We start from the raw sequence: 21979 nt of genomic DNA on the forward strand, positions 1-21979 counted from the left end.
AGGAGTACTGCAGAAAGGGATTTGGGGGTCATAGTGGAACACAAGGTAAATATGTGTCAACTGTGTAACACTGTTGCCAAAAAAAAAAGGGCAAATATTATTCTGGGATCAAGTATCAGAGGGGTAGCCATGTTAGGAATGTATTAGCAGGGGTGTTGTAAGCAAGACATGAGAAGTAATTCAGCTCTACTCTGCATTTATTAGGCCTCAACTGGAGTTTTATGTCCCATTCTGGGTGCCAGGTTTCAGAAAAGATATGAACAAATTGGAGAAAGTCCAGAGAAGACCAACCAAAATGATTAAAGGTCTAGAAAACATGCTCTGTTAGGGAAGATTGTAAAAATTGGGTTTGTTTAGTCTGGAGAAGAGAAGACTGAGAGGGGACATAAGTTTTCAAGTACATGAAAGGTTGTTACAAGGAGGAAGGAGAAAAATTGTTCTTCTTAACCTCTGAGGGTAGGACAAGAAGCAATGGGCTTAAATTGCAGCAGGGCAGTTTAGGATGGACATTAGGAAAAAATTCTCAACTGGAGAATAAAGCACTAGAATAAATTGCCTAGGAAGTTTGTGGAATCTCCATTCATTGGAGATTTTTAAGAGCAGGTTAGACAAACACCTGTCAGGGCTGGTCTAGACAATACTTAGTCTTGCCATGAGTACAGGGGACTGGACTAGATGACCTCCCGAGGTCCCTTTTGTTCCTGTGATTCTCTGGATGTGAAGTCCATGGCTGATACTAGGAATGGTGATCCAGTTCAGATGAAGAGAACTCTTCTCAACTTGTACCCAGAACTTGAACTAAAATTTTGTCGTGGTTCAATAAAACATGAATAATTCTTCTTACTAGGTTCTGTGCTTCCTATTCATGTGGAACTCAGGTTGATGTCAGTTAGAAATCCATGTATAGGGAGAGCAGAATGTCAGAACTGAGATTACCAGGTGGATCTGAGAGCAGAGTTTTCTCTGTAATTAATAGTGTGACTTGTATGTGCCTTTTTTGTAATCCGGGGGCAAACTACCTTGTTTATATTTGCAAACTGGGAGAATTCATAGAATTTTGGGTCTTTTCCCTGCCTTGTAAGACATTTATCAGATTGGTTCTTCCTGTCATTTTGACAACCAGTTGTCCCCATCTTACATGATCAAGAGGTCCTGAAGCAGTAAGTGCCTTAGAGAGGATCACCAAGAGCATTTGGCACTGGAGTAAAAAAGACTAAAACATGAATAGTAGGAGTTGGACCAAGAAGCGTTTTGATGACTCAATTTTGCTTTTCTATTTGTCTGTGATTACTTTCAGATCCCAGCTTAGTTGCTTTCTTAAAGTCGCGACGTAGTGTTGATGAAGGCCAGGAGAGACGAGAGAAGCCTGGACATCCAGAACCTGGGACTGAATCTCAGCATTATGGAGAGGAGACTGTGAAGGATTTCGCTGTAGGGGGGTCAGGCATGGAGGAGTCTGTGCGGCCTGAAAAAGATACAAGAATGGAAATCACAGGTAACAAAAACTTGTACTTGGTGGCATGCTAGACCTAATTATGTGTCAAGATTATCTGTTTGTTTCTGAATCATTCCAGTGCTGAATTCTGCAGCAATTCGTTCAATATCCAGATTAGTCTTTGCTCAGAAATTTTTGAAGAAATCAAATTTTGGATCCAAGTGGAACAACACCACTTATTTTAATTTGAGCTCCATGCATTGTAAGGCTTTTTATTTTTTTAAATACAATGTGTCCGGTAAATGGGGAGAACCCATTAATCTTTCTAACTCATTCAAAGATGCATTGAGAGGAAATTCGTTTATAGGGTGAGCCTCCTTGATCTTCTGAGTAGGAAAAGGAAAGGACAGAGCGTGGCAAAAAGAAACAAAGAGGCAGCTGCTGCTGGAATAGCTTTCTTTAAATGGCACCGCTACTTCATGAAGAGCTGCTTTCTCTGGGAATGACTGATGCCCTTTGCTCCTGATTCATTTGTAGCATGGCCCAGGGATGTCAGCAACCACTGTTGAAGCACAGTGAATCTGCACAGCTACAGGGTGGGTATTTACAGCCTTTGGGGCTTGGCTTCTGCCTTCAAGAGTTCAGCTCTCGTGGAAGGTGCAGGCCCTACTTATAAGACAAGATATTAGTGGAAATTCTGCTGTAAATAGTCTTGGTCAGGTTGGGTGACCTAGTTGGTCTTTTCTTACCTTACTTCCCATTATCTTACTGTGTGGCTTGGAGCCGAGAACCAACTGACTGGATTTCCAGCAGATACCTGCCTGGTGCTTACGCAGGGGTGGTAGTTTTCGGTAGTTCTTTGGGTGACAGAATAGTACAAAGCAGCAAGGGAGCAACCGTGCTGTAGAATTGTCATTTACAGAGTGAAACTTTCAAAGAGAATCCTACTGACTTCTCTGTGGTGTTTCCTGTGTTTTGCTTTACCAGGGCTGGTCTTTGAAGTTCAGACAGAGAGGAGGCAAAGTGTGTATGGGAGAGGGTGTGGACATGCCAGTTTCTTGTCAATGAATATCTTGGTTCCTGGGTCAGCAACAATCCCCTCAGGTCCCGTGAGTTCCCACTCAGGTGTCTCCTACCCTGGCTCAGCAGATGTTTTGCTGTCAAGTAATCAAGTATTGTTTCTGGTTTCCCTCTGAGCAGTGCTTCAGGGGCACTCTATAGTGTTCCCTTGGGTCATATTCTCCCCAATGTGCATAAAAGGGGCTGTGGCCTTCCAGGCTGGGAGGAAGGTGAGATGTTGGAAGTTACAGTGCTGCCAGTGCAGAAATAAGTGCCCACTGAATCTGGTCTTAGTCTAGCCAGAGTCCTATTCCCAGGAGAGCCACAGTGCAGATCAGATGCATGGCTACTGGATTTGCTGAGATCAGCAATCTATGTGTCCTCTGCATACTTTAATGCCTATTCCTATTTCCCTTTTTTTTTAAAGTTAAATGAATTGATGGGTCTCAGCTGAGCTGCTAGTGGTCCTCACCAAAGTACCAATGCAACTGGTGGTAATTGTTCCCTTATTTCCAGTCTCAGCAGAAAGGCCAAGGAGAGAATGGGCAGGGAGACAGAAACACCCTCCGGCTGTAGGTCCTTGTTGGGGCACTATGGGAGGGCACTGTGGGGAAGCCAGCACTGCTACTGCACCTGCTGCTGTCCCTGTCCTCTTGACAACAAAAAGACCTCTGTCTCCAGGAGTCTCACATCAGCACTGTACTCTCTTTGAGAACAGGAGTAGTTCTGCCTTAAATTTCTGTTCCCAGTCCTGCTTTCCTCCCTTTTGTTTTGTTTGTGCCTTTTCCTTTTCTCCATCTTGTTGCCCATTTCTTTCCCAACACTGTGCCTTTGTTGTTTACATCTCTCCCGCACTGGTGTACCTCTCCCCAGTTTCACATTGTTCCTTTGCTGTCTCCATCTCCCGATCCTCTCTTCTGATGTTTTCTCTGGGTCACAGTGCAGCGTGCAGGCAGCCTAATGAGATCTTTGAAATGCTCTTGGATTTCAGCAGTGTGTTTTGGGAAGATAACGATGACGTTTACCATTTCCTTAGTGAGAGAGATGCTTGTGTGTGTGTGTGGAGGTGAAGGAAAGCTGGTTTAGCATCTATTGAAGAAAATACCTCGCCCAACAATCCTTCTGCTGTTTCTTCACAACAGTTTTCTTCCTCTCTGCTTCTTTATCTCCATCAGCCTTAATATAAAGGTTATTTTTAGCTCTTCAGTTCCAGAATGATGGAGTGCACAAGCTGCATCTTAATAAGTGACACTCGCTTGCCCTACTCCATACCAGGCACCAGCACAAATTAGCTGCTCAGGAGAAGTGGTCTTTAAAGGGTGGACAGAGTTGTACTGGATCTCTTGGGAAAAGTATGTTGGTTGGGGAGATTGCTTTGCTCCCCATAGAAGCCAGTTGGAATGGGAAAAGGGGATTTTTCTATGGGAAACTTCATATTTCAAGGAGGAGAGGAGCAAGAGAGCAATTTTACAGAAAGAAGCAATTCTAAAAATAAGTGAGGCATTTCCAACTGCATAAGGTTATGCATGCAATGCACTGTGCCTGGTAGGAGATGTAATATTAATTTTCCATTAGCACTTAACGTTGGGAAGCTGCCAGTGCTGATGTCAAGGAGTATATTCATCATGAGTAAACTCGCAGAAATGGTAACCTTGAATCCCACAGGAGAAAAAACAGCCTGGTTCAACAGCACTAGGGGAGGCATTCATTCAATAATGGAAACTTCCTTTTTAATGAGAATAAAAGGCTTCGATTTTTGGTAAACGAGGTTCCAAGTCCTTTCCCCAGAGGCTGTACTCTCATCTGAGGAAAAAAAAGTGCCTACAGGTTCTAGGAAGGAGAGTGGAGAGAAAGACGTTTGGGTTTGTAACCCTTAAAGCAATGGAAGCCCTGCAAAATTCAGTACATATGTTGCATTCGGGCTACCAGCTTGTGTTTCTGTAAAGGGATTTCTCAGTAATTGAACAATCTGCTGATGCCTTGGAATATGTATCTGTCTTTTCCTGTTGACAAGATTGTAATGCAAGGGCCATCAGTAATATTAATAATCCTGTTCATGGCATGATTAAGTTAGCCCTTTCCATTTAGTGATTAATAGAGAGGGGAAAAACAACTTGTTGAATTAGAAATGTCAATAGATTTCAGTTTTCTGATGATTTTACTTCCCCTTGTTTCACACCCACCACCCACAAACATGCCACCTTCTTTCATTTCATATGCTTTTTTTCTTTAATTAAAATGTGCGCTGGGCCTTTGGCTGCAGTTCTGTGGAACAATTTTCTGCTGGGGTAGATAACTCTGCACTTGGTTCCATGCCTTATTCAATACTACACTAATCATAAGTCTATGGCTGTGTCTCAGAAATTATGGGGGCCCTTTCTGAAGATTAAAGAGCAAACAGGAGACATGAGCCAGGAAAAGGTTAGGCTTCAGGCCGGGCCAGTTATCTGCGGGGAAAGGACTGATCAGGAAAAAGGATTTATGTGTATCCATTGTTCCTTGCAAGGGTGCTTCAGTGCTCAGGATTACAGCAATAATTTAAATGTCTCCATGTCCTGCTCTTGTTTTGTTCAATCAGAAACAGGGCTGCTACTCTTCAATGCCCTCTGGTCACAACAACCAGTCCTGGTCCAGACTACCTTGAGCTAATGTTTGTGTGGTTTCCTGGGTGGAATCTGGAGATGGAAAAGACTGGTAGCTCATCCATCCTCAAGCCAGTATGGGACAGATTTCTACTGTACCTTTGCTAGTGTTTAGTTGGCTCCAGTTACATGTCCCAATCACCCCTTCCCTTTGGAGAGCAACTTGCAGCTTAATTCATCTCTCTGACAAAAAGTTCTCCATGATGTTGAGCCTAAATTTCCCTTCTCTCAATTTCTTCTAGTTTAAAGCTCTGTTTATTATGCTAAATAATTGATCTTCCTCCCTGGTGTTTACATCTTTCAAATACTTGTCAGCTGTTGTCGTGCTTCTCCACTGAGTCATGGCTCAGCCAAGTTCTCTCTCTATATACGTATTTAGCTTTGTGAAGGGTGTTCGGTTGCCTTAGGATCACCTCTTCGTGGCCAGGTATGTGGCATACCAGTGGTTTTCCCCACATGGTGCCCTCTGCTGATGGTTGCTTCAGTGGCCTCTCTTCTTGTAACTCAGTCCTCTGGCCAGGTCATGATTTCATCCACCCCTTCCAGGGTAACAAAGTCTGACCTAGAATAGCTCAGTGCCTTCACCAGAAGATCTTTTGGCCCCAACTCTAGGCTCCTGCCACTTTCCCAGGGGCTGGGAGGGGAAACCAGGCCCTCCCACTACACTGGATTCCAGCCCAGGGACCCTGTAACCAGCAACCAAGATCTGTGCACTCCCATGCGCAAGAGATGCCTCCCCAGCTGCTTACCAGCCTTCTCTAGTCAGGGTAGGATCCCAGGGTTTATCCCACCCTACTCTGACACTCTCCCTGCACACCCCTTCTGCTACAGATTTCTGCTCTTTATTCTAACCAGCCTGCTCTTGCCCAACTGGCTTCATGATCAGTTAAGTTTGGCTGTCCCTCCAGGGGCAGCCAAGTAACATAACTGGCCTCTCATGCTTACTCAGGGCCTGTGTGGGATTTGCACGCCATCGCAAGTTTTTAATCTTTTCTCAGAAGTCAATCACTTCAGCTTCTGACTAGGTAGCCAGAACTGAATACAACATTGCAGGTGTGGGTGCATCAGATCTGTATAGTGAGGGACTGTTACCTCTCTGTCCTGTAACGTGATGTCTCTAGGCAGCTCAATATTGCACTGACATTTTGTACCATAATTTACTGCAGACTAATAATTTACTGTCCGTTCTCATCTGTTTCTTTCAGCATTACTGCTTCCTAGCTTTCTACCTCTTTGTTTCAGATTATTTCCCCTAAGATGTTGTTAGCTTGCAGTTCTTAAACTTGAATGTAATTTCTTTTTCTGTCCATGTTTCTAATCTTTGTTTGTATCCTGTCTGGTGTTCAGCTCCTCTCAAATTAGCATCGTCTATGAATTTCATTACAGTGCTGTTTACTTCCTCTTCTAGAGCTTATGAAAGATTAAAACAGCAGTAAATCTTTGATGTTTATGCACCAGCTATGAGTCAATTTGAAGATTTTTTTTTGTTACTTTACATGAAAACTACACATGAAATACTCTCAAAGCCAAATATTTGGCTGTCTCTCTCTATGCCCAGGAAAGATAATGCCTCTGATGCTTTCTCTCCCTCCTCAAAGAAGTTGACCTTCCCATCAAGCCCCAGAAGGAATGGATCCACATGAACAATGTGGAGTTTGAGAAGCTGGAGTGGATAAAGGATCTGCCCCACCCCCGGCAGAGAAGAACCAAAAAGGTTTGAAAAGTAGAAACTGATTTTCTTCCTTTTCGTTTGTTGGTGGGACATGTGGTTCATGCTGGTGAAATCTTTAGAGACTGACGTTGTTGGAAAATGAGACTTCTCTTCTTCAAACTATAAATGATGCTAACAATGGCATCTCTCCAGATCTGTCCCTGTTCTCTGAGTGTGATGAGAATCCAGTTACCATGTTCATCCAGTCCTAGTCTTTTCCATAATACTATGCAGGGTAGATCTGGAATTAGAGGGGACCAGGGATTGAGATGGAAATTTAGTGGCTGAGAGATCTGGGAATTTGAAGTTTGGAAACTGGAATATATGGGGATATAGCTTTGGAAGTTAAGAAATCAGGGCAATGGAGATAAGTTCTAGAGAACTTGGGACATCGTGAGCTAAGAGCTTGAAACTGTATTGAGGAAGTAAGATATAAAAGCTGGATGGAGTGGAGTGGAAGGCAGTAAAATAACTTTTTGTTTTTTTAAATAGGGAATGCAAGCACGATTTAGTTTGAAAGGAGAATTGATTCCTCCTGATTCAGATTTACCTACTCATCTTGGTCTACACCATCATGGAGAAGAAGCAGAAGTAAGAGAGATACTAGAATAAAGTGGAAATGGAAAGAGAATACACCTTATTCTGATTTTCATGTTTAATTCTCAGATTCTTTGTGTCTGGATATCCTAGTGATGTGTACCTTAGGAATGCGTTGATGATTTTGAGTTGAAATAGGACCCAGGAGAGAAATCGGAACATACCGAACCGCTATTCCCCCCCCATCCCATTTTAAAATGTATCTGCTTGCAAAAGAATACCCCCACACAACTGGCTTACCTGTCAAGGTGAAGCCTCCCTTTAGCCAGTCTCTCACTGAAGTAGAATTTCTTCAGTCATTTGCATAAAGCAGCACCCACAACTCTTTTGCAATGCAGTTTATCCCTCGTACTAGGTAGTATTTTGTAACTACTCTAAGGATCCTGTTTTATCTTTTTTTTTTTCTTTTTTCCCCTTTCCCCTACCCCTCTGTGTAGAGGGCTGGTTATTCCCTCCAAGAGCTCTTCCACTTGTGCCGCAGTCAGATCATTCAGCAGAGGACATTGGCATTACAGGTGCTAGGCCATGTTGTCCAGAAGGTGAGTGACCTTTGTAGGAAGTTCTTTCTCCTAGTGCACACTGCTGGCAATGTCAGGGCCCAGATTCTCAATGTGATGCGTTTGCTTTGCACTGCTCAGGCAGCACAAAGTGGATGGATTCCAGCCAGAATCACCAGCAGAAAATTCCCTTTATGAAGGAGAACCCCTCACAGATGTGGACCTGGCAGAGCCAACTCCTGTATCACCTGTCCCTGCCGCCTTGGCAAAGGGGTAGGGTGTGCGCATGCACATGTCAGGTGTAGGCCTGTGTGAATCCAAGTGAAATTGTGCTATGAGAGAACTGAGCCCCAGCTATCTCAAAAGTGCTGTTCATCAGTGTCACAGAGATTGCATATTTGCTCGTTCCATGGTTTCATCTGACTAGGTCTGTCAAGCGATTAAAAAAATTAATCGCGATTAATCGCGTGATTAAACAATAGAATACCATTTGTTTAAATATTTTTGGATGTTTTCTACATTTTCAAATATACATTTCCAACACAGAATACAAAGTGTACAGTGCTCACTTTATATTTATTTTTGATTACAAGTATTTGCTCTGTAAAAAACAGAAATAGTATTTTTCAGTTCACCTAATACAAGTACTATAGTGCAATCTCTTTATCATGCAAGATTAACTTAGAAATGTAGAATTATGTACAAAAAAACCTGCATTCCTCAATAAAACAGTGTAAAATTTTAGAGCCTGCAGGTACACTCAGTCCTATTTCTTGTTAAGCCAATCGCTCAGACAAACAAGTTTGTTTACATTTGCAGGAAATAATACTGCTCGGTTCTTGTTTACAATGTCACCTGACAGTGAGAACAGGCATTCTCATGGTGCTGTTGTAGGCGGAATCGCAAGATACTTATGTGCCAGATGCACCAAAAATTCATATGTCCCTTCATGCTTCAACCACCATTCCAGGGGACATGCGTCCATGCTGCTGATGGGTTCTGCTGGATAACCATCCAAAGCAGTGCGGATGGACGCATGCTCATTTTCAATATCTGAGTCAGATGCCACTAGCACAAGGTTAATTTTCTGTTTTGGTGATTCAGGGTCTGTAAGTTCCGCATCGGAGTGTTGCTCTTTTAAGACTTCTGACAGCATGCTCCACACCTCATCCCTCGCAGATTTTGGAAGGCATTTCAGATTCTTAAACCTCGGGTCGAGTGCTGTAGCTATCTTTAGAAGTCTCACGTTGGTACCTTCTTTGTGTTTTGTGAAATCTGCAGTGAAATTCCTTAAAATGAACAATGTGCTTTGTCATCATCCGAGACTGCTATCGCATGAAATATATAGCAGAATGTGGGTAAAATGGAGCAAGGGACATACAATTCTCCCCCAACGTGTTCAGTCACAAATTTACTTAACACATTTTTTTTTAACAAACATCATCAGCATGAAAGCATGTCCTCTGGAATGGTGGCTGAAGCATGAAGGGGCGTAGAAGGAGAAACCGCCGAGATCCCTATCCACAGCAGCGTGAAGCAGGGCTGCCCCCTCAGCCCGATCATCTTCAACCTCGCCATGGAGCCGTTCCTGCGGGCGATCTCAGACCGCGCTGACGGCTTCGACCTGCACGGCGAGAGGGTGAGCGTTTTGGCCTATGCGGATGACCTGGTCCTGATCGCGGACGACCCCGAGAGGCTCCAGCACATGCTCAATACCATCGGGAGAGCTACTGACTGGACGGGTCTCCGCTTTAACGCCAAGAAGTGTGCATCCCTCCACGTCGACGGGAGCAAGAGAGACTCGGTGCAGACGATGGAGTTCCAGATCCAGGGCGAGTCCGTCGTTCCCCTGGCAGAAGGGCAGGCGTACCAACACCTCGGCACGCCGACGGGCGTCCGCTTCCGGCAGACCCCTGAGGACACCATCCGGGAGATCCTACAGGATGCTGCCAAGATCGACGCATCCCTGCTGGCACCGTGGCAGAAGATCAACGCCCTCAACACTTTCCTGATCCCCTGCATCCACTTCGTCTTGAGAGGTTCCGCCGTGGCAAAGGTGCCCCTCAACAAGGCGGACAACACCATCCGGCAGCTGGTTAAGCAGTGGCTGTCCCTGCCCCAGAGAGCCAGCAACGAGCTTATATACATTGCCCACAGGCACGGTGGTGCCAACGTCCCCCGCATGGGTGACCTCTGCGACATCGCAGTCATCACGCACGCCTTCCGCCTCCTGACATGCCCGGACGCCACGGTAAAGAATGTCACAGCGGCCGCCCTACGCACCGTCATTGAGAAGCGAATTGGCAGGCCTCCGTCCGGCCCGGATGTAGCCACTTTCCTGAGTGGCTCCCTAGACGGCGAATTCGCCCGGGATGGGGGCAACATCGCCTCGCTGTGGTCCTGCTCCCGCAACGCCACACGCCGGCTGGGAAAACGACTGGGCTGCCGCTGGGTATGGAGCGAGGAATGGCAGGAGCTGGGAGTCCTGGTGCCGCGGATCGAGACGGAGGGCAACACCATCGTCAGCCCCGGAGCCAGAGGCGTGCTGGAGAAGTCACTGAAGGCCGCTGTCCACGCGCTCTACGTGGACACCCTGAGGAAAAAACCCGACCAGGGCAAGGCCTTTGAGGTGACCAGCAAGTGGAACTCCAGCAACCACTTTCTCCCTGCGGGCAGCTTCACCCGTTTCGCCGACTGGCGGTTCATACACCGCACCCGCCTGAACTGCATCCCGCTCAACGGAGCCATCCGCCACAGGAACCGAGACAAGCGCTGCAGGAAGTGTGGGTACGCCCTGGAGACCTTGCCCCACGTCCTGTGCAGCTGCAAGCCCCACGCCAGAGCCTGGCAGCTGCGCCACAACGCCGTCCAGGACCGGCTGGTGAAGGCCATTGCCCCACACCTGAGTGAGATCGCAGTCAACCACACCATCCCCGACACCGACAGCCTGCTGCGCCGGGACATCGTCATCATGGACAAGGAACGGAAAAAGATCATCCTCGTCGACGTGACGATCCCGTTTGAGAACAAGACCCCGGCCCTCCGCGAAGCACGAGCCCGCAAACTTGAAAAATATGCCCCCTTGGCTGACACCCTGCGGGCAAAGGGCTACGAGGTTTACACTGACGCCCTGATCGTCGGGGCGCTGGGGGCCTGGGACCCCTGTAATGAACGAGTACTTAGGGCCTGTGGGGTGGGCCGTTGCTATGCATGGCTCATGAGACGTTTGATGGTCTCGGACACTATCCGGTGGTCTAGGGACATTTACACAGAGCACATCACCGGCCACCGCCAATACCAGGAGTGAGCTGGCGTGATTTCGTGCACCCACGGAGGGGGGGGGAGGAGGAGGCCTATTAACCCACCCCTACTGAACCATATCCCCTGAGCCCTAAACCCACTGAACTGGATTCCACCATGTGAAGGTCATCCTGTCCCCATTACCCAGCCCGCTTACTTATACCCATGACTGCGTGTAACCCACTGTATGAGCGATGTACCCTCACTGCTTCCTGATCCCACCCACCGTACACCCCGCATTGGGGACCTTACAGATTGTATATGTTATGTGCTAACCAATTTCCAAATACCAGCGTCCCCCTATACTCTGTATGTTGCCCCCAATGACCAATAACTGACGCTTCAAACTCTTTGTATCATCTTTATTTAAATATTCTCTAATAAACTTTTATATCTGGCATGTAAATACTCTGCAATGCTGGCTACAAAAGTGCCGTGCAGATGCCTGTTCTCACTTTCTGGTGACATTGTGAATAAGAAGAGGGCAGCATTATGTCCAGTAAATGCAAACGAACTTGTTTGTCTTAGTGATTTGCTGAGCAAGAAGTAGGACTGAGTGGACTTGTAGGCTCTGAGGTTTTACGTTGTTTTGGTTTTGAGTGCAGTTATGTAACAAAAAAATCTACATTTCTCTCTTTCAGGACAAAGATTACGCTACAATACTTGTCTGAGGTGAACTGAAAAGTACTATTTCTTTTTATAATTTTTACAGTTCAAATATTTGTAATAAAAATAATACACACTTTGATTTCAATTACAACACAGAATACAACATATATGAAAATGTAGAAAAACATCCAAAATATTTAATAAATTTCAATTGGTATTCTGTTGTTTAACAGTGCAAATAAAACTGCAATTAATCACGATTAATTTTTTTGAGTTAATTGCGTGAGTTAACTGCAATTAATCGACAGCCTTACAGCTGATGTAAGCTATTTTATTGCACTTTCTCTCCCATTGGCTGAGCTAGATCTGTGACATGCTTGTTCTTATAGCAGGTGAGAATAAACCGTCCTACTCCTAAAGCAATACACCAGCACCAGTGGCAAAGTGAATTGTCTTCCTCAGTGGAAAGCAGCACAACTTCCTACCTGGCTCACAGGGAATGTACTGCAGGGGATGTCAGCAATGAATGATGCAGAGATGACTTTATGGGATGGGGTGAGGAGCAGGAGTTTGATCCAGAATTAAAAAGTATAATCTCTGAGGTGAGGGAAGGGGAGCCATTCACATACAGAAAACAAAGGAATAGAAACCAAAGAATTGAGTCTTCCTACTCCTGCTGTACTTGCTTTTCACTCTTCCTGCCCCACACATTGATAGGGTTAGTCCAGAGGGACTAGACCACAGTGGGAGAGCATTAGTTCAGTCATAGGGATACTTTCTCATCCTTAAATAGGAAAGGAGTTGTGATCCCTCAAACTAAGTGTGAAATGTCAGCAAATGGCGGACTGGCATGAGGAATGTGGGTCTACTCCCCTCTAAGGGAGGTACAAAAGGAGTATTTTGAGAGGACTGTGGCTCATGAAGCTGCAATCAGTCTGGTGTTCATGATGTGCCATGGCAGTACGGCCTTCCTCATGGATCTCCCTGTGTTTGCAGTGTAACTGATCATGTATATTTATCCACTCGGGGCATTTTTATGACCCTCCTATGTGGAGAGGGGAGTAGAGGGGAAGGTTCAAAAGAAGCCATGGCAGGTTAGTTGGAAACATTCCCAAAGTGCACAGCATTGTGGGTATCTGAACTGAATATGACCCTACTGAATTTCTCTGCATCTTGCATGTCCATTGGAGTCCAGGATGCCTGCTGGATTCCCTTTTTAATTGATTCTAAAGTCTCCTTGTGGACAACTGCTAGGGTCATTCTGGAGTTAATTAGCTTTGGATTAAATAGTGTGAAAATGTGTAGCCACTATGTAACATTCCAGCCTTACTGTGCAGCTCCCGCTGGACAGGGTGCTCCATCGCTGTCACTGACCAAACAGCCCTCTTAGCTGCTTTACATAGGCAACAGTAAGTGTGGTGCATGTTAATACACACCTAGCTTTAATGGGGTGACCCTGTTGTTGATGCTGAGGTAGTGGATGGCATTTCTTTCAGGCCAAGGCTGGGGAGTTTGCCTCCTCCCTGAAGGGTAGTGTCCTGCGCTTGCTGCTCGATGCTGGATTCCTCTTCTTGTTGCGCTTCTCCTTGGATGATACGGTGGATAATGTCATTGCAGCATCCCTCCGGGCTCTCCATGCGCTGCTGGTGTCCCCTGAAGATGAGGTGAGAGAGTGGTACTGGGTGTAATGCCGATTAGGGTGTGGGAATCAGAAGGAAGGTGCCTATTAAGTCATTCGGACCAAGCCGTATGGTGGTCAATGTCACATTATTCTCCACAGAGCACTGTTTTCATGATTTGTTCAATCGCACTGTAAGCAGTGGGGCTTCCACCACTCCTTTTCCTTGGCCTAATTACTCTAATAAATCTGACTATTCAGAATTTGTTCCTGCTGTTCAGACTAACCCTGGCTTGCCCTAAATTCATCTCAGGGCTGCTAAACTTCTCTCCTTTTCTGGTGTTCATGTACACTGTGTTATTTCACAGCCCCATTTTCAAGCTAAATGTATCTAGTTCTTTTAATCTGACCTCTTTCGTCAATGGTTTCCAGCCCTTTATTGTGATGCCTCCCTTCCAGCCAGTGGACTGGCTGCTGGATGCTCTCCTCCTCATGCCTTAACCCAGCACAGTTGCTCCTCTCACTCCATTCATCTGTTCATTTTCTCTGGCTCCCTCTCCTGGGCCCTTTTGCTCTGTTTTCTTGGTCTTATTCTTTCCTGCCTTTGTCCCCCTTTCACCAGAAGACTACAAGGCTTTTTTTTGTGGTGTAGATATAATTGATAATCCTCTGGGGCAAAGACCCACATGCCCTCCTGGCTGGGCTTACCCTGCAGAAGGAGTATGGGTGAGCCCTGCTGCCTGAATCTGCAGCCTTTTGACCAGGAGCTGCTGCAGGACTGCCATTGAAGTAGGCAAGGAAAGCAGGTAGCTTTCAAGCAGTCCCCTGCAACTTCCTCCAATCACAGGAGCATAGTCACAGTGGGGAAGGTGAGGTGAATGGAGGGTCATGTAGCTTTTCCTGTCATAGAATCACAGAATGTCAGGGTTGGAAGGGACCTCAGGAGGTCATCTAGTCCAACCCCCTTCTCGAAGCAGGACCAATCCCCAGACAGATTTTTTGCCCCAGATCCTTAAATGGCCCCCTGAAGGATTGAGCTCACAACCCTGGGTTTAGCAGGCCAATGCTCAAACCACTGAGCTGTCCCTCCCCTCTACTGTTTTTTTCCTCTGCTCTGCCATCCCTTGGTCTGATTATGCTCTCTAGGGTGGGCCCTGCCCCCTGCATTGGAAGCAGTGCTACAAACCAATCCAACCTCTCAATGATTTTTTTTCTCAGACTCTCTTTTGAATTGTCTGCATGTTTCTGGTAACTAGGTGCCCAGAGCAAAATGTAGTAGTATGGCTTTCTGCTGCAGCCATAAAAGAAGGAATGTTGCCGCCTTGACTTTTGGTATGATGTCTTTGCATATGCAAGGCTAGAAACTCTACCAACAATTGCACTATAAAGGCATCTGTCTGTGTTACGATTTCTCCTTTTGAATATCTTCAGTGTGTCACTCATGTTATCAGGCTTCGGAGGGTGGCTCCAGACCTACGAAGAAAGGATGGTCTTGTGTGTAGAGCTCTGGACTGGGCATCTGCCATCGTGTCCTTGGCTCTGCCGCAGACCTGTGGCGTGATCTTTGACAAGTCTCACAGCCTCAGTCTGCCTGTGTCAAATCGGGGTAAACAATACTGCCTTGTCTACCAGGGATGTTTGGAGGCCTCATTTATTAATAATAGTCAAGCACTCTGAGATCATTAGCTGGAAGATAATTCACATGTGCAAAGAACTTGTTATCCAAGAGGAATGCTCCACAAATATGTCATCATTAACTTGTCTCACCTTGAGGAGTACTCCAGCTTATCCAGGTGTGCCCAGTTTCTGCCTAGTTAAGGGTCTGTTAATACATCTGTTATCTCTGTTATAATTTCAGGTCTTTATCATTCTAGCTAAATCTTCCCTTCATCCATAAATTAGGTCTTGCCTAAGGGAGGTGACTTATTTCTTATTAATTATTTGAAGACTGAAATAATCTATCTAGAGCTTTTTGACTTCTAGGTTTACAAGAGTGGATCCCAATTTCAGGGTTTCCAGCTGGAATCCCAGCCTCTTCTCTGAGCCCTTGACATCACAGTTTACCCTTCATATTGTCAGCATTGCTTTTTGTGCCTAATTATAGTTCAAAAACTTCTATAGCACCTTTCATCCAAGATTGTTCAAAAACTTTACAAACATTAACTAATTCACACCACACTGTTGTTTTACTGATTGGCAGACCAAGAGATATGAGTTTAAAGGGACTCTGTCAAGTAGTTGAAGCCTCAAATTTAGTTTTCATTAAAAAAAAAAAATTTTTTTCTGCAGTTAAAAATATTCACTGGAGGACAAGTCTGGCTGGATGGAAACATTTCTCTGATGTGGTGGAAGCTCAAATATTTACAGTCTTGTTCTAGAGCAGAAGAACCTGAATGTGAAATGGGATAGAAACAAAAGTAAAGCTGTCTAGTCTATATGTTCATTGCCCAAGCTGAGAGAGGTGCAAAAAGTAAATGAAGTTTTAATGTAGAAGAAAATGGATAACACTTATTTTAGTATACGTTTTAACTTGAATGCCTCTCTAAGTGACCCATTTGAGGTCAACAGTGAGCTAGCAGTAGAAACCGGAATAGAACCCAAGAATCTCACCTTCCAGGTAACCACTAGATACACCATTACTACCCATCCTGCATATTTGTTTAGAATGCTTTTGTCTCAGTGGAATTTGGACCAGTCTGAGGTTGGCATTCTCCCCAGGTCCCTTTACCTTAGACTTAGGCGTTGTGAATACACCTTGGTTTCTTGTTCCCATTTTGGGCTGCACTGTCTTGTACTCAAAAGCATTTTTAAAATGCCTCCCTTTGCTATAATTTACATATGTGCTTTTCTTTTCCTTACAGGAGTATCTTGATCAGACTTTCTCATGGTACCAGGGGATGGCTGTGTTCCCCTTCACTCCCAGCAGGGAGGAGGAGGAGGAGGAGGAAGAGGAAGAGGAAGAATTGACTCTAATGGAAAAAACACAAGGGAAAAAATCAAAGGTTGAAAACAAGTCAGATCCAGATGTGGCCCGGTATGATGTCATAAAGGTAAACCCATAGCTATGTCTGGAATCTCACCAGCAAAACCATATCTGCATAAAGGCTGTATGTGCTGTTAAAGCTAGCTAGATGGACCTGTACATTGAAATTCCAGTGTGATTTCTGGAACATTGGTGACCTTGATGTCACCATCATTTATGGCATGTCACCTAAGTGAGGCCACCTAATTAATTCACCTCCCTCTTATACTTGTGTCTTGCAATTAAACCTTTATAACTTTAATGTGATTTCTCCATGCACTTCTTTTCATCCCTGTCCTACTGATATGAGACCTAGAAACAGTCATTTTTGTTATCTCAGAGCCAGCCTCCTAGGTAATGATAGTATGGCCACAAGATGTTAGCTATAACCTTAATCCAAAAATGAGCCCAAGAGAAACAGGCTGATGACATTAAAGGAAATGCTGTTTGCAATCCAACAGTTACAAAATAATAAAGTACCTGGTCTTAACAATATTTCATCAAAACTGCTCAAGAGTGGAGGTCCAGCTTTTAATTGTCTTAAAAGTTTGGGAAACCAGTCACATTCCAGATGATTGGAAAAGGGGCTGCTTCATCCTGTTTTTAAAAAAGGACAGCGATCAGTTTGTACAAAATGAGAGACAACCAGTGTGGTTTCCGTACAGGTCAATCCACGCTATATATGCTTTGTGGAATGTTATTGACAAACGACTAGAGTGACAAGAGGAAGTTCAGATTGTGTTTATAGACTCTGCGGCCTCTCTTGACTCAGTGCGTCGATCAGCAATGAGGTACTGCTATGCTAGTGTGGGATGCTGAAGGTTTTAGTGTGCCTAGTGGTGGAGTTGTATCACAGTATTTTTAGAGGTATGAGTGTCAACAGTTGTATTAGTTTGATTTTTCAGTAGAATCGGGTGTGCCAGGTGTGCGTTCGCTCCCCAGTGTTATTTACTGTTCTAATAGACTGTCTGATGACAAAGCTGGTTGAGTAGGAGGTCTGAAATTTTAAAGATTCATCTTTAGAAGATCTCATATGTGGGTGATGTTGCCTTACGTGGAGAGAGTACTGGCCAACTACAGTTAATGCTGAAAGAGCTGCGAATGGTGATAAAACCAAAGCTATGCATGCCTCCTATAAAACAGAAATGAATTACCTGCCGATACTGCAGGTAGATGGCAGTGACATTGAATGGTTGAACTGTTTTATCTATCTGAGTAGTTGATTGACAGCAGGAGGTTCTATAGCCAAAGAAGTCATACGTTTGATTGGTCTTATCAGTGACATTTTAGCATCTTCAGAGGTCTGTTTGGCTGGATGGATGTCTTTGTGACAACTAAGATAGGAGTGTTCAATATGATACTGATGACAACTCATGAGCAGAAATATGGCTGTTAAAGGAGGAAATTAACATGGCTGAGGAGAGGAAATTAAACTGTTTTTTCAGTGCCAAAAATTACGGCAGCTTCTTAACATCTGTTGATTTGATTTTGGTAACAAACTAGGAGATACTTAGACAATCCCAGCAAGTTGCAGACTTGCACTATTTGGGAACAAGACAACTGCAGTGGTAGGGTCATGTCCAATGTGCATAAGATGGTGGTATGTTTTTACAGAACATTTATAGAGCTGCGTTCACAAGAAGTAGAGCTTGAAGATGACCATGAATGAGACTGGAAGGTGCAATATTGAGAGATTTAAGAAGCCTGCATCCTCCCATACTGACTCTTACCAAAGGAAGATGATTTGCAAGGGACCTTTCAAGATACAAGTCCATTCTATGCACCTCCACGGCCATGTCATAGCCATATGAATCTGCTGCTTCTTTGAAATTCACTTCCCTCTATTTTTATTGCAAGTGCATTTTATATTAAATGCCAGAACAGATCGCCAAGATGTTACCATAAAATAGGAGTAGTAAATCCACGTGTTTTTAGAAATGCCTGCTTTCCAGGTCCAGAAATGAATAAATGTCACTTGAACTTCAGATTCTGTTCCTGCCTTTGACACTGACTCTGATCTCCCACTGTTTAACCCTAAAAAGGTCACCTAATCTTTCTGTGCCTCAGTTTTCCTACTTATAAAATGGGATTAACTGTCCATTCTCAGTTTCTGGTACTGGCCATTGCCAGAGACAGGATACTGGACTAGATGGGGATCAATGGCCAGTTTCAGCTGTGTCAAAAAAAGGTGGGAGAACCTGTACAGGCACATTATTTCATAATTGTTATGGTGGAAATGTCTTCCTACCGCCCGTCAGTCAGTAGTTGGCTTATGCGCTGAAGCATGTGGGTTTGGATCCCATATGGAAGTCCAGTTGCTCTTTCTCTTTCTCTCCCAACTTATACTTGTTTGTCTTCACACTGGCCGCTCTTAGCGGAGAGTTCTTCCTTTAAAACAAAGGATGGTTTTAAATCCTGTTCCAATAAATAGACGCCTATTTCACAGGACTTTCTCTCCAGCAGCTGTAGCATGAACATTGTGTGTAGAGTTAATGTTAGGATTGTGATGGGTTTGTTTTTGTTTTCTTTGTCTTGCAGGGGCTTCTGAAGACACAGTTTCTTCAACGGCTGAGGTACATCCTTGAGATGGTGCGACCAGTCCCTGCTGTAGTTCTGGACATCCTGGATATTCTTATCCGGGTAGCAAGGCACTCCTCTGAAGCATGCAGTCAGGTACCCACCTATGCAGAAAGTTAGAGAGAAGGGGGCGACTGGTGAGGAGGGGGAATGGTGAGGAAGAAGATGGAAAAATGGAGAGGGGATGGGGTGACTGTTGGTATTGTTGTGCTACTTGCTCCTGTTGACAATCAAACTGCCAGAGTTGCTTTCCTGCCCTGATAGTCAATGTCTCAGTTGTTTGTTTGCTTTTGTACAGCTCCTGGCCTGTCCTCGGCTGATTGAGACCATCGTTAGAGAGTTTCTCCCTGTTCAGTGGGATCCCCGGGTAGCTGAACCAGGCCACTTGCTCACCAGCCTCCATGGCGTTGCATGTGCCACCGCCATGAAGTTAATCAGAGTCCTGGCATCTGGGGGGAGGAATGCAACAGCCAGACTGGTAAGAAGTATGATTCAGCATGGCCTTTCTGCTCACAAGGGGCAGAAGTGGAAGCACTGGTTTAATATACCTTGTTTTCTAAATAAAAGGAGGGAGTTAACTAGGGATGGGTCTGAGCTGTAGAGTTGGACCCAGAGTTCATGTGGAGGGAAGGTTGGATCTGGGTTCTGATTTGGATCTATCTCTGGAATGAAGAAAAGCAGCTGGCTTCCAAACACTTAAATATTAGCAGTGTAACTCCCAGCCCCTCCATCTCTGTCTCTCAGTTGCATGCTGCAAAATGCTATGTTCTGCATAATTTGTTTGACTGTTAAGAGAGGTCTCTGAAGGTCAGACAATCCTCATAGGAGGCCAAGATTGTGTGTGTGGGCTTGTGTTGGGAGCATCTCTGTGTCCCACCCAAGAAGGTACCAGGTGCTTTCTCGAACTCCTCCTTGAGTCCATTACTTAATGAAATCACATAAAGAAGATGAAGGGGACTGGATACCCGGCAGGTAATCTGCCTTCAGAAATAGTCATTCTTCCCTTACGCTATCCCTGCCTATTAAACTGATGACCTCACTTCCAACAACCAGTCAGAAAACAAAGTCAGTTATGCAAGGCAGCATGTGAAATCAGCATGACTGGCAGGTACCCATCATAATACAGCAGGCACCTCTTGAAGTTTTCAATTCAGTATTTATAGAGGCTCCTAGTAGATTGAGATCCAAGAAACTAAATTAAAACCTGAACGTTTCCAAGAGAGCAAGAGCCCATTATCAAATAAAGCACCTGAACAGACATGTGAGACCCCATTTTGAAAGAGGAAAACCTACTGAACACCACCAAGTATCAAAAAGTAGGTCCCTCTTTTATATTAAGGTTTCATTTTAAATGGCTTGTAAAGGATTAGTAGACTTTTAATAAAAGGTTAATCGGTTGTTCTAGAATGTTAGAGTCCCACAGTGGGTTGCTTATGACATCTGTAACATGTTTGTAACATCTATTGATCATTTATTAACCCCTAATAAATGGAACCTTTAATGTAAACTAAACAGATAGCTTTGAATGTTACAGTGAGCTGTGTGATTATAAAGAGGAGTTTAGAATGGGTTGAATTAAAATTAGCATTGCACTCATTAAATGAATAAGAAACTGGCTAACTGATTGGTCTCAAAATGTAATTGTGAACGGGGAATCATCATAGAATGAGGTATTCCTAATGGGATTCCACAGGGGTTGGTTGTTGGCCCTATGCTATTTAACATTTTGATCAGTGACCTGGAAAAAAACACAAAATAATCACTGAGAATATTTGCAGATGACACACAAATTGAGGGAGTGGGAAATAATGAAGAGGACAGGCCACTGATACAGAGTGATCTACATCACTGTATGGTAACCTGGGCTCAAACAAACAATGTGTGTTTTAATATGGCTAAATGTAAATGTGTACATCCAGGAACCAAGATTGGGGGCCATCTTTACAGAATGGGGGACCTATCCCGAGAAGCAGTGACTCTGAAAAAGATTTTGAGATCATGGTGGATAATCAGCTGAATGTGAGCTCCCAGTGTGACACTGTGGCCAACAGGGACTAATGCAGTCCTTGGATATGTAAATGGGCAAATCGAGTAAGAGCAGAGAGGCTATTTTACCTTTGTATTTGACACTGGTGCATCTCCTCGAATACTGTGTCCAGTTCTGGTGCCCGCAATTCAAGGAGGATGTTGATAAATTGGAGAGGGTACAGGAGAGGCCTGAGAAAGATCAAAGGATTAGAAAACATACCTTATAGTGACAGACTCAAGGAAGTGGATCTATTTATCTTAAAGAGGAGATTAATGGGTAATTTGATTAGTCTATAAGTACGTAGGTGAGGAACAAATATTTGATGATGGGCTCTTCAGTCAAGCAGAGAAAGGTATAATGTGGTCCTGTGGCTGGAAGTTGAAGCTAGACAAATTCAGACTGGTAAGGAAGCATATATTTTTAATCATGAGAGTAATTAACCATTGGACCAGAGTGTCTTGGTAGATTCCCCATCACCAATAACTTTTAACTCAAGATTGCATGTTTTTGAAAAGGTTACTCTCATAATTATTTTGGGGAAGTTCTGTGGTTTGTGTTATATGGGACATCAGACTAGATGATCACAATAGTCCCTTATGCCCTTCGAATCTATGAATGGAGGCTGCAGCTGTCTCAGTGCATGAGGCTCTAGCGATAAGACCCAAAGACAAGACAAATCTTACTTCTTTATTTGTCTGCTTCTTCTTTCCAGCTGAATAAATTTGAGCTGAAGAGTCGACTGAGTCGGTTTATAGCTGAAGATCCCCAGGACCTGCCTCTGCGCAGGGAGGAAGCCATAAGGCTGAGCACTGAGGCTTTCCGGCTGTGGGCTGTGGCTGCTGGCTACGGTCAGTCCTGTGATCTCTACAGGTATGGCCTAAAC

The 21979-nt window shown here is 44.5% G+C and overlaps 1 protein-coding gene across 8 annotated transcripts in view; it reads left to right on the forward strand.

The window, feature by feature from the left end:
- Positions 1-21979, forward strand: part of RPAP1 (RNA polymerase II associated protein 1) — a 57918-nt gene that overhangs the window by 16015 nt on the left and 19924 nt on the right. For all 8 annotated transcript variants that reach the window (XR_007774628.1, XR_007774629.1, XM_050954792.1 and 5 more), the window contains 9 exons: positions 1298-1495; positions 6735-6850; positions 7340-7438; positions 7882-7983; positions 13347-13514; positions 16330-16518; positions 19029-19163; positions 19366-19545; positions 21809-21966. Coding sequence is in view for 6 of the 8 variants with exons in the window: in XM_050954792.1 (XP_050810749.1) it covers positions 1298-1495; positions 6735-6850; positions 7340-7438; positions 7882-7983; positions 13347-13514; positions 16330-16518; positions 19029-19163; positions 19366-19545; positions 21809-21966 (1345 nt within the window). In the remaining 2 variants the exon portion in view is untranslated. The remainder of the gene's footprint in view (positions 1-1297; positions 1496-6734; positions 6851-7339; positions 7439-7881; positions 7984-13346; positions 13515-16329; positions 16519-19028; positions 19164-19365; positions 19546-21808; positions 21967-21979) is intronic.

The sequence above is a fragment of the Gopherus flavomarginatus genome, chromosome 5 (genome assembly GCF_025201925.1).
Source record: "Gopherus flavomarginatus isolate rGopFla2 chromosome 5, rGopFla2.mat.asm, whole genome shotgun sequence".
NCBI lineage: Eukaryota > Metazoa > Chordata > Testudines > Testudinidae > Gopherus > Gopherus flavomarginatus.